Raw genomic sequence first — 18,028 nt, 5'->3', positions numbered from 1 at the left:
GGCAACCATGGCATACATCAAAGATCCAACTGCAGATGCATACGGAACCTTGGCCATTTCAGCCTTATCATCATCTGATCTGGGGCTGTCCTTACTGCTGAGTTTTAAATGTGGAGGCAACGGGGTACTAATAGACTTCCCCCCCTCCATTTTAAAGCGCTGCAGTACTTTGTCAATGTACTCTTTCTGTGACAGAAACAAAAGTCTCTTGGACCTGTCACAAGTAATCCGCATGCCAAGAATATGATTTGCATCACCCAAGTCTTTCATGTCAAAAGACTTATGCAGTTGTTTCTTCAAAGCACTAATCTCATGCTGAGATTTACTGGCAATAAGCATGTCATCCACATATAGAATGAGGAGCATCAAACTGCCATCCTTTGCCCGTTTGGTGTACAAACAATGATCGGTCTCACACCTATGATACCCTTGGGACTGCATGAAGGCATCAAACTTCTTGTACCATTCTCTTGGCGCCTGCTTGAGTCCATACAAGCTCCTCTTGAGCTTACACACAAGCTGCTCTTTCCCTTTAACAGCATATCCCTCTGGCTGACTCATATAGATCTCATCATGGAGATCTCCGTGAAGAAAAGCTGTCTTCACATCCATCTGACATAAATCCATGTCGTCATGAGCAACAAGAGCTAACACTGCTCTCAAAGTAGTCATCTTGACTACAGGGGAAAAGATCTTATCAAAGTCAATGCCCTTCTCCTGCTTAAATCCCTTGGCAACCAATCTGGCCTTATACCTCGGTAAAGCATTTGAATCCACTTTGACTTTGTAAACCCACTTGCATGGCAAAACCTTTCTGCCTGCAGGTAGCTGCACCAAGTCCCATGTATCATTTTGAAGTAGGGAGTCCATTTCTGACTGCATGGCTTTCTCCCACTTCTTTTTCTCTGTTCTTCCCATAGCTTCCTTGAAGCTGGAAGGCTCACCACAATCTGTCAGCATGATAAAATCAGCCACATTATTGGCTCCTGGAACAAACCTGGCAGGAGGCCATTGTACACGGGTGCTCCTTCTAACAAAATGTTCCGGATTAGGCTGCTGTCCAGCCTGTTCTTCATGTCCAGCCTGTTCTTCATGCATGACGGGTGGCTGTACCACCATATCTGGCTGTTCTACAGCCCCATCTGCTGGCATATCCAGTGGTGCATCATTGGCAAAATTATCTGGCTGATTTTCAGCCTGTATACCCTCTTGAACAGGGTTATCTGCAGCAGCCTGCTGCTGCAGATAAATGGGCATTCTTTGCTGTCCAACATCATCATAAATAACCCTCCTGTATTCCACAGGTTGCACGGGTTCCTTGTGTACACTATCCTCTTTAAAGATGACATCATTGCTGCGTATAATCTTCCGTTTAACGGGATCCCATAACCTGTACCCCATTTCACCTTCGTCACCATAACCCATAAAGATGCATCTGATAGACTTTGGATCTAGTTTGGTGCGCAGTTCTTTGCGTACATGAGCAAAGCACTCGCAGCCAAATACACGTAAGTGCTTATATGAAGGTGGCTTGCCAGACCACACCTCCTCTGGCACTTTCAACTCCAAAGCCTTGTTTGGCGACCTGTTAATAATGTGAACTGCTGTTTGCACGGCTTCTGCCCAAAAGCCATGGGGTAATGCAGCATAAGACATGCAGCATAAGACAACATACATCGAACCTTCTCCTGAATAGTTCGATTCATACGCTCACTTGCACCATTTTGAGATGCATTATGAGGGGCTGTGAGTTCCTGTTTGATGCCCTTAGCTTGGCAAAACTGCACAAAAGCATGTGACACATACTCACCCCCATTATCGGATCTGAGGCATTTCAGCCTGCGACCTGTCCAATTCTCAGCCTGAGTGACAAACTTCTTGAAAGCATCTAAGGCATCGCCCTTATGCTTCAAGAAATAGACCCACACTTTGCGTGTGGCATCATCAATGAAAGTAATAAAATATTTTGCACCCCCTAGTGATAACTGTGGCATCTCACACAAATCAGTGTACACTAGATCAAGTGGTGCTCTATTCTGGGGAGTTCTCCTCTTATGAGGAGTCACAGAATGCTTGCCAAATATACAATGATCACAAGTAGGCAAATCTGAAAAAGAAAGAGACGGCAGATAACCCAAACGTGACAGTTCTTGCATTCCTTTAACAGACATGTGTCCCAACCGGCTATGCCACAATGAAACCTTTGGCAGCTCGGTTATGGCAACAACATGATTACCCACACTGGAAACATAAAGAGGGTACAAGGTATCACTCTTAAAACCCTCAGCCACTACAGCCTGGCCATCAATAATCACCCATTTGGAATCCCCAAATGTGATGTGGTAACCACTGTCATCCAATAAGCCAGTGCTAATCAGATTTTTCTTGATTTGTGGCACATGGCGGACACCATCAAGCATGAATATGTGTCCATCAGGAAATACTATCTGTATACTGCCAATCCCTGCAATCTGACATGCATAGTTGTTCCCAAGATGAACAACTCCATGAGTACCTGTGTAGGAAGTAAACCACTCCCTATGAGGAGTAACATGAAAAGAAGCACCTGAATCCAAGAGCCAGGTGTGCATGTCATGGCCATCAATAACCAAAGCATGTGCTATTACAGCAGAAGAGCATAAAACATCATGTATGTCACTGTCATTGTCCTCTGCTGCAACATTCACTGCATCCAAGTCATCTGCCTTGGCCTTGCCTTTGCCTTTGCTTGCATTGCCTGCATCCTTTGTTTCAGCCTTCTTGGCTTTCTGATCCCGTATGAACTTGAAGCACTTAGACTTCACATGTCCCTTCTTGCCACAATAAAAGCATTCAATATCCTTTTTGCTACGGGACTGACTGCGGGATTTGGACTTACTAGCAGATCTCCCCTTCTGCTGAGTCCTGCCTCTATCCTGTACCTGCAAGGCATTTGAAGACTTGCTGCTCGCATTATTCTTCCTGCTCATCTCCTCCATAAGGAGACATAAGAGTGACATTCGAATTTGACAGGGTGGTCTTGAAAGTGTCCCAACTCTCAGGGAGGGTACACAGCAAGAAAGTAGCCTTGAACTCCTCATCAAGATTCAATCCCTGTGCAATCAGCTGTGTAAAGATGGCATTGAACTCACTCAAGTGTGAGGTCATAGCTGTACCTTCCTTCATGCGAAGATCAACCAGCTTCTTCAACCAATAAACCTTACTGGCTGAGCTCTTTTGGGCATACAATTCTTCTAGCCTTTGCCATAGACCATAAGAGGTCTTTTCAGCCTGAACATTGAACACAAGAGTGTCAGAAATAGTGAGCATGATAGCTGCCCTCGCGGACAAATCAAGCTCTTCCCAGTCATCAGCTGCCATGTCAGATGGCTTGACACCCTTCACCCTTATGGGCTTAGAAATCTTCTTTAACAAAAGTACATTCAAGCACTGTTCTGCCCATAATGCATAATTGTGTGCTCCTTCCAGTTTCTTTATGTTCAGAATTGAAGATTCACTTCCCCGTGATGCCATATCAGATAAGGAAAGTATCTGATTCCCTGGAAGTAAAAAAGACTGAATAAAAACTTCTGATTTCTCAGAAAAAACCTGCTCTATCAAGAGCCAGGAGCACTCACAATAGTGCTGTTTTTACTGTCAGGAAATCTGCAGCAAAACAGAAAATTCTCCCAGTTACTGTACCTTCAGAAACACTGTACTGTGCTCAAATAGGCATAAAGACAGTAATTTCAGACTGCTGCAGCTGCTCAACAAGTGCTTAACAGTGCATAATCAGCTGACAAAGCACAAACACTGCTGTAAACACTGCTGTACTGGCTGTAGTGATCACTTCCTAGATGAGGTATTGCACTGAGTTAATATGCATAAACCACTTGGCAAACACCCAAAAAAAAATGACACTTCAGCCTGTCACAAAACCTGCAACAGAAAATGGGATAAATCCCAAGCAATCACCCTTCTACCAAGGGGATAAAATGCATCTGAAGATCTCTGTCAGTAACCCAAGTGCTATCAAACAAAGTCTGGGCAAAAGCCCCTTGATCTGACACCTGAACCAAGTGAAGAACACCTCAACACTGAGGTAGCATGCAATATGAAAATCTCTCTGACAAAACCATCCAACAGTGTAATGCATATACTGCCCTGTGTAGAAATGACATACACAGATCCCAACGTACAAACACTCAATGAGGAACCTTTTGAGCACTGTCAACGATGGACAGTTAGGGACCGAGTAAACTCGATGCGCCCTGGCCAAGCGTGGCTCAACTGAGGTTCTCTGAGTGTTGCACAAGAAATGTGACCTGCAAGAAAATGTCACCTCGACACTGCGGAAATCGAGGCAAATGTGTGCTCTGTGGCACCACACTACCTCAAGGCATACAAAGCATCAACTGCCAGGCAAAAGCCCTATGATCTGCTCACCCGGAAACTGAGATTCAAGCCCAGTAAAAGCATAAAAGTCCTCTGCAAAATCAAGGCATTTCCTTCACGAAAACAGACAACTGTGCAATCAACCACACACTGTGGTTCTCTTCACCTCAAGCACGAGGTAAATGAAGGTACTTGCTGTACTTTCAAGAAAAACACAGTTTTGTGAACTGAAAGATGATCCTGAATCAAGAGCAGAGAGCTCTTTCTCCTTCTTTTTCTTCCCCAAAAAAAAATTCTGCCTGCTGTACTTGATGTACCTGCGCACGTGTGCAGAATCCCAGAAGAGAGAAGAAAAAAAAAATTTCGACGGTCTCCCTGATGCAGCTCCCTGTACCTGCGGAGTGTAGATCCGTATGGATGTATGGCTCCTGTACGGAGTCCGTACAGCAGGTACGGATGTCCGTACCTGAGCGCGCGCTGCGCGCTCTAGTTCCGCGCAGCCTGGTGCTGTGCACAGGCTGCACCTGCGCAGGCTAGCAGCTAGCAGCTGTTGCCCTGCTCTACGCCCGCGCCCGCGTCGTGCCCTGCTCTACGCCCGCGACCGCGCCCGCGCCCTGATCTGTGCCCGCGCCCGTGCTGCCGATGCGCCCCGCGCTGCGATGCCTTCGCTGCCTGCAGATCTGCGACGTGCGTCCGTACGGACGACGTACGTCCGTACGGCGCTGTCACCTACTGACCTGCGCTGACGCCTGCTGGCCCGTTGGCCCTTGCAGAGGCTAGGTAGAGGTCGAGGGGTGTGGGTAGGCAAGGGTAGAGGGAGAAGTGGCTCTGATACCAGTTGAAGGGCCTGAAGGGGGAAGAAGAGAAAGAGGGAGAGAGTGTGAGAGAGAGAAGACACAAGTGTGCGGGTGTGAAGTGATGAGCCACACCACAAACTCATTAGTTTTATTAGGATTAGGTTTTACCCTATGACTGTCTTAAGACAGTCATAGGTGTCCTATCTTTAATAAAGGGGTGGCAATGTGCCTTTACCCCTACACCACCTCGAGCATAAGTAGACTTTCCATCCAGTGTGTTCTTCTCCACCTTACTGCCTGTGAATCAGCCTAGGTGGGCAGCCCTTGCCAAGCTTTGTCTGCAACACACAGGTCCCCTTGGTCCTCCTGAATGTAGGCCCCAAGATAGCTGTTCCACTGCTCCAGCCTGCTTGTGAATGGCTGCTCCAGAAGGTATGATGATCTCAGCACCTTGCTGCCCTAGAAGACAGCCAAGGTCCAGCATCTCCCTAGAGCTAGGTCTGCAGCACCTGTTGCACTCTCTCACCTCCTGTAGATAGGCCCAGAGAGTAGGCTTCCTGCTGCTCCTTTCTGCCCTGGAACTGCTGGCTGCTGGATATTGAAATGAGGCAAGTGCCTCTGCTTTTATAGGCCCTAATGCCTGTCATAAAACCGACCAGTCAGGCTGCCTATGATAGGCCCTAATGCCTGTCATAAAACCGACCAGTCAGGCCGAACCAAACAGGCCGACCAGGCCCTGACCTGGACTGTATATAAACGCCCCTTTGGGGCTCTCTTTTCTAGGGCCTTTGGCCCACACTTCCATGCAAAAGATAACCTCCAAATTTACAACAAGTCCATCGCTATATCTATCATACCCCACAAACTATCGAATAAATATCTAGTTCTAGTCCCCATATTACAATATTGAATTGGTAATAAAAAGATACTATGATTAGTCTAGGAATCCCTCTGCACGAATTTCTACAAATGTGTGAAACCACTGCGTTGGTTGAACTTGAGCGTGACATTTTGGATCAAAGCACTTTGGGTGGGCTTTAGGGAAACGTAGAGTGCTGTCATTAACGAAGTCGTTACAAGTTTTTTGGTTTGGTTTTAATCCGAAATTCATTCTTTTTTACCTAAGACAATGAGATGAAGCCAAACTGGATACTTCGGAGAATATGTATCAAGCAAGAAATGAGGCCAGGATTTCTTATTTGAAAAGACAGTGTGACAGTGTTAGGATGCATAAAACTTTATTCAATGTCAGATCCTCTTAGAGAACAACTGTTGAACATTGATGAAGTTATGCATGATATTAGTTTTGTGTCTACCAACTTTGAATTCTTTGCCAGAGTCTTATTTGTGTTTTCACACTTCTCTAAATTTGTATTTGGGGGGTGTATAGCTCCACTTACTTTTAAGAACTAGTGGGTTTGTTATTGCATGAAGAACAAACAGGGTAAAATATGTTTTTTGATGTGCATGATGGGGATCAATCCTTGTTGGCTAAAGGCAGAAACAAGCCTCATTTTGGCGTCTCTGCGTCCATGACTGATTCAGCTCAGCCATCAAAGAAAAAGCAGGTCAGCCCTAAAAGTGTAAATGCCATTATTACAAGAAACCTAGACACCACATCAATAAATGCAGGAAGAGGTTGGAGAAAGGAAAAAGAAGGAAGCTGGAGTGACAGTTTCATATTCCAATGCATTTGGTGCCAATATGGAGCAAACTTTGTGGCTGAAGATTGGTTCTTTTCGTCAATATGCAGTTATAATGCCATGCGTTATGCCGACCATAAAGTCGCCTCAGTTAGTGTGAGTGATGCTTCAATTGCTGTTTGGTACTTTGATAGTGGGGCTTCTAGGCACATTACTTCTAGCAAGAATTTATTCACAGATCTGCAGCCTGCTCTAGTTGGCAAAAGAGTATCTTGTGCGAACAATGCTTCATGCCATAAAGGAAGTTGGGAGGATTTTGCGGTCATCAGTTGATGGGACTGCTTTATGCCTTCTAAATGTCTTATATGTACCAGGGATTAAGAAGAATTTGCTGTCAGTGTCCTCTTTTGGGAGAAGAGACGTTGCTCTCATCTTGAAGATGACAGGTGCGTTGTCGGATATAGAGAAAAGGACAATTAGATAGTCATTGACACACGACAGCAGCATGTCTAATGTATATGGAAATAGTTACTTCAAAAATAAAAAATGCAGAATTATGGCATGCAAGATGTGGCCATGTGAACTCTGGCAGTTTGGAGTTATTGCAGAGACATGGGATGGTACATAATATGCCTTCTTTGGAGACTTCTCTAGACATGGAAGGAAATTGATACTCATACAGCATCTAAATTTCATAGATGATTTATCGAGATTCTCCTGGGTCTATCCCTTAAAAAACAAATCAGATGTCTTTCAGTGCCTTAAGCAGTTTGTTGCTATGGTTAAGAATGAGTTTGGGTGCAAAGTGCAGGCTTTGAGAATATATGTCAGATGCCTTCAAAGATTTCTTGAGAGAGAGGGATTATGCATCAGCATACAGCTCCATATACACCTCCGCAAAACGATGTTGCTGAGAGGTTTTTGATGTAAATGGACAAATGCATGATCAAAAGGAACAGGTTGCCACATATTTTTGATGGAGGCAAGAATGTGTGCAACGTATTTTGAATAGATGCCCTCCCAAACCTGTGAAACCATTGACTTCCCTTTAGGCTTTGTATTATAGAAAACCCAAGGTGGACTACCTCAGGATGTTGGTCTGCATAGCCTAGTACATAGGCCTAGTCAGTTGAGAAGCAAGCTAGATGATTAAGGCCATTAAGTGCATTTATGTTTGCTACTACAGTGAGAGCCATGGTTATTGTCTCTACAATCCTCAGACAAGAAGGAATTTTGTCTGTAGAAATGTGATTTGTGCAGAGAAATCAGATCAGTCCTTGACTGAGTTTGATAGACGGCTGCATACAGGTTCTCAGGATGTGTTGCTTCCACGGCAATGGAAGGCACGTCATGTTAGAAATCGACTAACAGAGGGTACACATAGCGGAAGACTGATAGAATATCCCAAGAGCTCACACAGTGTGGTGTGGGGTGTGGAATCACAAACTTCTTAACTTAATGTGCATCAGATAGATGTGCAGACTCATCAATAGACAATGAACCAGAGATATAGAAACCGCCAAAGTAATATATTTCCGTCCAAAGCTATGGACACAATACAAAAGAGATAGATTCAGAGTTCCACCAATGGTGTGGTCCTCTGATCTTACCATAAGGTCCTTCTCCTATCTGCCGGCTATCTCTAGGTTGTTGATACAGACACGAGGGTGGATTCCATGGAGAGTCGTAGGTTTCATGTTCAGATGGTTGCTGTAATTCAGAAGGGGATAGTACATTATGGCACACAGGTTATTAGAACGTGCCTCCATGAAGTGCATGGTTTTCTTTCAAAGCAAGCACATAGGCAGTGCGACGATTTGGTATGTACTTGATGTTCTTACTTATTTTAAGCCTTTATAGCATGATGTGGAGATAACTGCTCCTCATAAGTCTTAGGTAATGCGAGATTGGAAGGAATGGGCCTTCTTCGAAGGCAGAAGGGGAAGTGTGGGTGCTTCTTCAAATTTCGAACACAGATTGTTGGAAGGTGATGGACAAGGTGTACTGAGTCAAGTCCACCTAGATCAAAGACTGATCGATTGAAAGATGAAATTGTGTGAACAACAGTATGTATGGCTGCGTACTAAACATGTCAAAGCTGAACGTGTCGTGAGTCACTGTGAACTGTGCAGCTGCTCTGTGGAAGAGGCATCCAGATGTGAGGCTAGTCGATGTAGCTATGGCGATGTGATCCGGTAGGTTGTGACATACAAAAGTGTCACCAACCCAAAAGAATTGACAGTAACGTCGAATGGATGCTATAGTAGTGTAATCTCTGTCGAATGATGTGGGGTCGAAGAAGACCGCATAGTTGATGTGGACAGAGTGATCTAGGGGCTGAAAATCTGGGGCCGAAGGTGTAGGTATGATACAATGCTCTGCTAAAAAAGAGGCCCGTGCCAGAAGAGTACTTGCTTGAGAGCTCAATGAGAGTTCGTGGCACAAGTTATCTAGAAATGTTATTGGGATTTCATTTCTTGAGATGGTTCTTTTGTTGCGGACCTTGCGAAAGGAAGGACGGGTTGAAACAGACCCTGAGAGCATGGTGCCTGGAAGACTCCAGGTTGTTCACTAATTACCAGGGGGACAACTGGAAGATCGTCGTGTCTGGATTGCTCAAGCTCGAAGGTAGGAACGTGACTAAAGGTGGTGGTGCCATCTGGTGCTACCGTGGATGGACCTATGTACCAGGATGGTTTGCTTGTGTAGGACCGGACCTAGAGGAGCAGAAGCCACTAGTTGAAAAGCCAGGAACCAGAATCGACACCGGATTGTGCCAGAGGGTTTCATCATGGGAGCTGTTGGGGCAACGTCATCGACGTGTTGGCATCGGGCCGAGTTGTGTTAGTGAGAGGGGTGTTGGAAAGGTCACCTCCCCATCTGTAAGCCCCTAATGAGGAGAGCGTTGGGGAGGGAGACCTAGGGCAGAAGATGCCCAAAGAAGATAGAGAGAGGGGGCTGCCAAATGGGCAGCACCTCACAAAGGAAAAAGACTGCAAGAGCGGGTGCCAAGTACAAAGCATGTGACTGGTTTGGAAGGGGGCAGATCGGGTATTGGCTGGTCGACGAATATTCTTCATGATCTCCCCAAAATCCGTGTGCTGTCGATAGTGCTCTTTCATGTCCTTAGGTCCCTATGATAGGCTATTGTGACATTATTCGCTTGAGGACTTCTAGATAGGGCATCCACCACTCTGTTATGAGCTCTTGGAGTACGCACAATCCGAAAACGGAATATGGACATAAAAATTTCCCATCTCATATGGTTACTTTGAGTCAAGAAATACGTGAGGTTTTGATGATCTGTCTTGACTGTAAAATCAGCTCCCAAAAGATAGTGCTTCCAGATGGTTAAAGCATGAATTACAGCCAACAACTCCTCATAAACCTGCATATGCCTTTCAGCATTATGCAATCTCTGGCTTTTGTAGGCCACTACATGGCCAACTTGGTAAAGAGAAGCCCCAACAAACTCTCCACATGCATCGCTATCCACATCAAATGGCTTATGCAAGTCATTAACAACTAGCATTGGCTCCATAGTCAACTTTTCCTTGAGAGTGTATGGCATCTTTGCCACCCTCCCCTTCGTCTAGTCAAGTCGTGAAGCGGGGCAGCAATATCGGCAAAATGCATGGTAAACCTCATGCACGAGGGACATAGTCCCAAAAAGTTGCATATTCATGCTACCATTCTCAACTTCGGCCATTCTTGGATGGCTTTGATCTTTGCAGGATCCATTGCGCTCCATCTGAATATACACGACCAAGGTAGTGGGGTTTATAAAAAAAAAACACACTTTTCTTACCATTAATATAGAGCTTTCTATCCCTCAATTCTTGAAATACAAGGGCCAAATGCCCTCTATACTCCTCTTTTGACCTCGAAAACACAAGAATATCATAAAAAGTACCTGTGAAGTGCTATGAGGTCTGAAGGTCTGGTCCATTATACTGTTGAAGGTAGCAGGAGCATTCGTCGGACCAGAAGGCATGGCCAAGAACTTGTACAGCACAAAGGTCATCTGAAAAGCTGTCTTGTGAGTATCTTGGGGATGGATCTTTATCTGATGATAGCCACTCTTCAAATCAATCCTGCTGACAATAGTGGCTCGTTCTAACCTATCAAACACATCATCTATGTGTGGAATCAGAAACCTGTTTTTGATAATCATCTTGTTGAGGGCTCTATAATCAAGACACATATGATGGGACGAGAAAAAAGGCTGCATCTTTCTTCTGAACGAATAAGACGAGAACAAAAGGGAGAAGAGGTGGGTCTGATAAGTCATTTGGATAGCAAGTCTTGTACCTGCGCCATAAATCTTCTCGGTTTGGGTTGTACTGACCTGGGGCAGCTGTTTGGGGGGTCCACTTCCTGGAATAAGCTCAATGGTACGTTCCTCTTGTTGCTTAGCTGGCTGCTCTCCTTGCAAAGATTCTGAAAAGAAATCTTTTAAGGATTCTAAAAACTGAAAATTCTTTTTTCTTTCGGATTTAACTCAGCTTTTGGATCATCAACTTTATCCCTAACAAACATCATGTACGCAGAAATTGCAGATTTTATTACTTTTCCAACTGAAGCAGTGGATACAAGAGGTGTGGTTTCCCCTCTTCCTTCAGCAACAATCCGATGCTCTTTGCTTCCATGATTGAAAACAAGTGTCCCCTCCGGCATCATGAGATGCACTCCTTTCCTATGGAACCAAGGCATACCCAAAACCACATCAAATTGATTCAATGGAGAGATGATAAATTCTACCTGATCCACGTAATCTTGATATGAATCTGGAGTTCTTTAATAAGAGGAGTGACTAGGACTAGTTTTCCTTTGAGTATCTGTTGGGCAACAAGGGATTGCCTCAAATCTTCCGTCCTGAATTCTAGCCTCAGGTCCTCTGAGATAAAATTGTCCATGGCTCTTGGATCAAACAAAATCAGCATGTTCTGGTCTCTTAGAGAGACGAAGTACTTAGGCCTCTGAATTAGCCACTCTCCCTAGTACGTCAAGGGCTCCTCCTGCCAAGTTCTTTTGCTGTTCTATAGGTGTTTTCTGCTCCCTAGAGCCAAAGGGATTTGCAAGGCACTAGGCAGCCATATGCCCTTCTTTTTTGCATTGAAAACACTTACCCTCCTTTCGGAAGGTCTCAATTTGTTCTAGTGTGAACTTTGACTTGCCTTTGGAGGGCTTCGATTCTCCCCTTGCGCTTCGTAGGTGGGATTCTTTCTTTTCAATCTGAGGCATATGAAAGTTATTCTTCTCTGGGGCTGGTACATCCTTTTTCCTTTTCTGGACTGAAAGAGAGTACTTCATATTCATAAGGAAACCAATTGAGGTGGAATGCACAAGGTCCTGAATTTGGGTATTTCGCAGGATATTCACAAAGGCATGAACATTGGGAGGCAATCCTGCTCGATACTTCCGAAGCTGAACTTTGGTTGGGATTTCTTGGAATGGGGCAACCTGCAAATAAGCATCCCAAAACCCTTGATTGTAGGACTCAATCTTTTGTCCTTCCTTCATGTGAAGGCCTTTCCATGCAATATGCACCCGGGAAGAAACTGCTAGTAGAAATATTTCTGCTCACCATCTGAAGCTTGGATGATTCTTGATAGCTTCTATGCCAAAGGCTACTTCAAACAGGCGTATGGACTGCATAGCTTTCTCCGTTTGTCCATAGGCTCCATCATATGGGACGAAGTGAATGACTTGCCTGCTTCTTTAAGCTTTTTCTCCTTGGTCTTTGAGCACTTTCCTCGATGTCCTCTGCGTGAAGAGTTAGACAAAGAGAAGAAGAGGATGATGAACTCATACTGGTAGCAGAGGGACTGGGTACTGGTAGCAAGGGACTGGAACTAGGAGACTTCCTTTTGTGCTTCTTGCTTTGGGGAGTAGGTCATCTTTTTCTTCGTCTACTTGGCTTTGGACTCCTTCCCCTTTGGCCCAAGCTATGACCCTTTTGTGGTGATGGACTAGGGAACGCCTTCTGGAGCCTTGACGCTTTTTGGGGTGGTGATGGACTAGGACAATGCCTCTGGCTGACTTTCTTAGGGGAAAAAACTGTCACCTGCATGGACACACACTCCATACCTTCAGAAACAGGCTGAAATCGAGGGATCTTCTTCAAAGTCTTAAGCTCTTGGATCGTGGCTTTTACAGGCTCTTCGTCAAGGTCATCATTTGGATATGCAGATCCCCCATTTGGTAGCTGAACGTCGGTGCTCTGTAGGATCAGCCATCTTTCTCAAAAGTCGAAAGAAATCAGGGCTGAATTATTTCAAAACATGGCTGGTACAGAAAACACTAGATCATTGACAAAAAGCAGGGACAAAACTGAATTGAAATTGGAACAGCTTCATAGCCTGAGTGAAATCAGCAAATTGCCAGGCCAAATTGCTATTTTGGGACAGCAAACAGAGTTTGAAGCAAGTCGAGGGCTGTTTGAAGCTACAAATCCGCCTAAAATCCTGGCTGAAATCATATGAACTGGAACATGCACATGAAATTGCAATCACCCTGGCAGCTCCTTGTCAGGGTTTGTTTGCAGTCAAAGCTCTCTTCTGGCTTTTTGATGGCGGCTATCGTGTGTGTCTGTGTGAATGCAGCAGTCTCCACAATCTCTGGGGGCTTGGATCTTCTTCACGAAGGAAAGTGACGATACTAGGCTCTGATACCTTTGGCAAAATAAACCACAGCAAACACTAATCTGAATCACCTCCAAAGCAAAGCTGGAATTTACAACCAATTCAATCCCTCTTCAGAAACTGGAACAAAAACTCAAGTGATGGAACTGAAATTGGAACGAGTTAGCTAGAACTCAACGATTTGCAGGGAATTGCACTCAAACTGAAGAACAGAGTTGGGAAGGCAGCAATTTCACTCAGCTATCAGCTTGCAGGTGGAGAGGGGGGGAGAGACAGAAGAGAACACAACACTAGGGGCCGGATATAAGGGTTGCCCCTCCCTGAAGGTCTTTATAACTGTTTACAAGATGGCTCATGGGGAGCATGAATCTGATACAGCTACAAAGGGCTTCAAAGCTCACTTATTTATAAACTAGGGCAGCCTTGCTAATTTTAGCTTTGCCCGAAAAGCGGAGCTTTCAGCCAGTAAAAGCTGACTGAATCTCGTTTTCTCTAGGAAAGGCACCCATAAAGCTGGAATTCACACTTTGCCCCATGAGACCCATTCTTAAAAATTGGTAGTCCACCTTGGCACCCTTTCCCTTGAAACATGGGACTTCTTGCACTCTCCAAGGTCCTGCAACAAATAAAACAATATCCAACACACTTTAACCCATTAGAGGTTAGCTAATGCACGCATTCTGGTTCTTGGACTAATCCTAGTCCCTTGTGGCCATACCCATAGTGCACATTAAGCAATGCAAAACAAAGGAAAGTAAGCTTGCTCTAGCTGACTAAAGTTAACTTTCTTTGACCGGAGTCAATAATAAAAGGATTTCTCTTTATTTCTTGGGATAAGTACAATTTCTTGACATCAATTGTCTTATTGTCCAAAGGTGTGAAGAGCTTTGTATAGTATAGGGTTAAACGTTTTGGCATAAAATTCTAAAAATTGGATTCTTTTAATCGGAAGGAACAATGAAATATTTGTTTAAGAATAGATCTAATGAGGGCAATGAAGAAAAGTTTAGTTTTTTTTAATGTTCAGGGAAAGCTGCAGCTTTTTTTTGGAAGGCATCAATTGAAAATCGTTTTAACTTCTATGCCAATACTAATGAAAAGTTTCTTACGTTGGATTTAGGGTTTCTCTTAATCACAGCTTATCAGCTACCTCTTTTTTTTCTTACAGAAAGCAAAGTGCACGGAAGCTGCACGAAAACACACGAGTGAAAAATTGCATTTGTATTTTCAAAATCCAGAGAATCGTTTTCAGCGCAGCCTTAGTTTAAAAGGTATCCTTTGGTGCAACACCACACAACTTTCATAGCATTATTGTTAAAGGAAAGAATTAGTGACATGCATTGTGCATATGCTCATCTATTGGAGGATGATTGTGATATATTTTTGCAATTTAATTGATTAAGGTAGCAGCTTGTGGTGCGTCCAAACAAGTGCATGGGTTTGCTAAACACGATTCATTTTGTTACCGAAACGTGCATGAAATGGAGCATGAGACGTCCTTGAAAATTTTGCTCAGCATCGAGCCCACCGTGATATCCCACACCTCTCTTGGACTCCCGTTCACATATCTGATGACTTGATATTATATTTGATATGATGATGATGCTGTGGCTATGTAGTACTTAGCTCTCGCTTAGAAGCTCCACCCTTTTAGCTTATTGTATCAGGTTTCTTTGAGTCTCATAGACCCATCCGTCTTCCGAAGACTTTAATGAAGTGCCTAACGACAAATAGTTCACATGGTCTCGAGGTAGAGAGGGGTAGATGGCAAGACCGAGGATCCCCAGAGAGGAAGGAATCTGCAAATCTGCCTCACAGTGGAGGTAGAAAATGAACAGCATGTACTTCTGAGATATAGAGCCTACGCACACATCAGAGAAGGCTATGGGGGCAGCAGAGATCTAAAAAGTCTAATTTGGAGTGGGACCCGAAACCATCCCTAAAGAGAGAGTGACAGTGGCCTCGCAACTCATAGTATATAGGGCACTTGAAGGTGAAGTGCTCCTCTAACTTGATCTCTTGCCGATCACACAAGGTGCAGATTTGGCTCTCAGTGGGTACCTCCACCCCTCATCCGCTCTCAATGCGAAGTCTTCGAAAAGCTGAAGGGTCTATGAGACTGAAAAACTAGATACAATGAACTCAATGGATGGTGCGCCCAAGCTAAGACAAGTGCAACATCAACATAGAAACACTAGTACATAAAATGCCTGAACCCATGCAGAGGATGGAAGCCGTAGTGTGGCATCACTGCAATGGACGTCTAGATGTTGGTAGAGGGGTCAAAGCCTACGAGAGATCCCAATAATGTATGGGGCGGCGGCAGCATAAAACCTATAATAGAGTGCTAACGACAAACACTGTATATGGTCCGTTGTGGTCTCCTAGCTATGGCCCTATGTCAGATGAGTGCCACTGGCACACTCGTCGGCCGTGTCTCTGTTCTGGTGAACATAAAGGGAAGATCCTCGAGCATGATCTGTGATTGGTCCGCTCGCTCTACGCCTCGTGTACGTTGTCTCCTTGGGGTTTTCTTATCACAAGGTCAACCGGGTTATTTGGAAGGATTTCTTACAGCTACACACATTTAGGACAAGCTCAGCTTCTATAGAGATCACGGTTTACAGATTCGAGAGGAGGGCTTCATTGACCCAGTAGGCTATACACATTTACCTTCCCTATTCTTTCAGGATATTGATCAAGTAGTTCCATGTCCCATCGCATTGGCTAAGTATTGTGAGTGGACGAGCTGAGGGCATATCTAGAGAGGGCCGCATTTGTACTCTATGTGGTTGATAGGAGATCAAGTTGGAGGAGCACTTCGCTTTCAAATGCTCTTTGTACTATTAGATTCAAGGTTGTTACCATTCACTTCAAGGATGATTTTGGACCCTTTCCAGTATCATGTCTTACCTAGATCAAAGACGCCTAGCGGCTTTCATACGAGGCTGTCCGACACACAGAGCATCTACACATGACATCTGCGCATGACACATAGGCGAGATTAGGGTGTACATCCTGAATCCACTCAAAGCATGATCACTTAGTTTTTCCAGCCTGATAGCATGGACCAGTAGGCCTTCGGGAGACGGTGGAGCTGAGGTCGAGAGTGAGAGACATGACAGACTCGCCAGAGGGTTCATGCAATCTTCCGTCCATGTTCATTAGACTGGAGCACAGATGATGGGTTTGAAATGGCACTCGTCCAACCCCAGGGCCATAGCTAAGAGACCACAACGGACCGAACGCATCGACTGCCACCAGTGTTCACAGGTTTTATGCCCCCATAGCCTTGTACACCATCTTGCTCCCTCTTGGGCTGGACCCCTTAGCTTAGTTGGATTCGTACACGTACGGTTGGCTGAAGTGTACAAATTTATGCGTATGGTGCGGCCAATCGTATGTGCCTTTTTATGATTCCGTACACAAATGGTACTGCCAATTGTACGGATTCTATACACGTATGGTACTGCCAACCGTACATGCTTTTTGGAGGGGGGAGGGGGAACGGTTCCCCAAGTCTTGTGAAAAGATTTATTCCACATTTTCGTACGGATGTCGGAGCAGCACGCCTCCTTGGGAGTCTCGACCTGCATCACTTGCACTTGTCTTTGAGGCTGTTGTTCCATACAGCACCGTACAACGGAGCCTAGAGTCCCCAAGCGCTTATTTTTTAGCGCTGCATCTATAGATTTGACTCATTCGAAGGCTCCTTGAGCATAGAGCCCTCAGCCTGAGAGCTCTTCAAGGAGGTTGGCCTACTCCCCCTTATATCTCCCATGTCCCTCTCTGTTGAAGGTTCCTTCTCTCTTCCGCTTCAGAGCGTCTGCATTTTTCGAGTTTTTGAATATTAGATTCTCTCTCTCTCTCTAGTGAGCAATTCACTGTGGAGCTACAGGCAATTCAATTGAAATTTCTCTCTCATTTGATGAAGCGACGTATTCTTTTGTCATTGTGCCTAGAACTACGTAGATCGGAAGAAAGGAGCGAGCTGAAAGGCAATTTGTGTACACATGGAAGCCTTTGGGAAAGGGGCAGCGCACTTGTAAATGCAAGTGCTTCCCTCATCATTGGGATGGAGGACCTACCCGCATAAGAGTACACTTTCTTGGGTTGACAGGCTTTGGGGTTGACAGATGTAACTCTCCCTGAAAAGGTGAAAGAAACTTGCAAACGGTTGCATGCAAAGGCAGGTCTAAAAAGATTTGCAGAAGAGGTTGATGTAGATGTGGCTGATCTCGGAAAGTGATGCTGCAAGTGCAAGTGCATCTGCACATGAGCCAAACAAAAGAAACACAAGGTATCAAAGGGAGCCTTGGCCCAAGGCATGGGAGTCACAAGCACGAAAGGATGCATACATTCCTCATTGTTGCTTTTTCTTTGAAGAGGATATTCCTCATTGGAAGGTGAGGAGTCCTTATTTTTTAGAAATGGTTTGTGCAATTGGCCAAGTTGGGCCTAGCTTTAAGCCTTGGCCCTCCATCTTACAAAGTTTTGCACACCAAAGAGCTAAATAATGAGGTTGTATGCATAGATCAAGATTTGCTACAGCTTTAGGAGAAATCGAAAT

At 44.8% G+C, this 18,028-nt stretch overlaps 1 protein-coding gene across 2 annotated transcripts in view; it reads left to right on the top strand.

Annotated features, from left to right (window-relative positions):
• LOC147892958 (zinc knuckle (CCHC-type) family protein) overlaps positions 1-18,028 on the top strand; it is a 46,533-nt gene that overhangs the window by 23,089 nt on the left and 5,416 nt on the right. For both annotated transcript variants that reach the window (XM_087387349.1, XM_087387348.1), the window contains one exon: positions 14,627-14,729. In XM_087387349.1, the coding sequence (XP_087243475.1) occupies positions 14,627-14,729 (103 nt within the window). The remainder of the gene's footprint in view (positions 1-14,626; positions 14,730-18,028) is intronic.

The sequence above is a fragment of the Dipteris shenzhenensis genome, chromosome 16, assembly GCF_047967505.1.
Source record: "Dipteris shenzhenensis isolate YYH24624 ecotype China chromosome 16, Dip_SZ_1.0, whole genome shotgun sequence".
NCBI lineage: Eukaryota > Viridiplantae > Streptophyta > Polypodiopsida > Gleicheniales > Dipteridaceae > Dipteris > Dipteris shenzhenensis.
The sequence above is the reverse complement of the archived record's forward strand: the minus strand, read 5'-3'. Positions and strand labels throughout refer to the sequence as shown.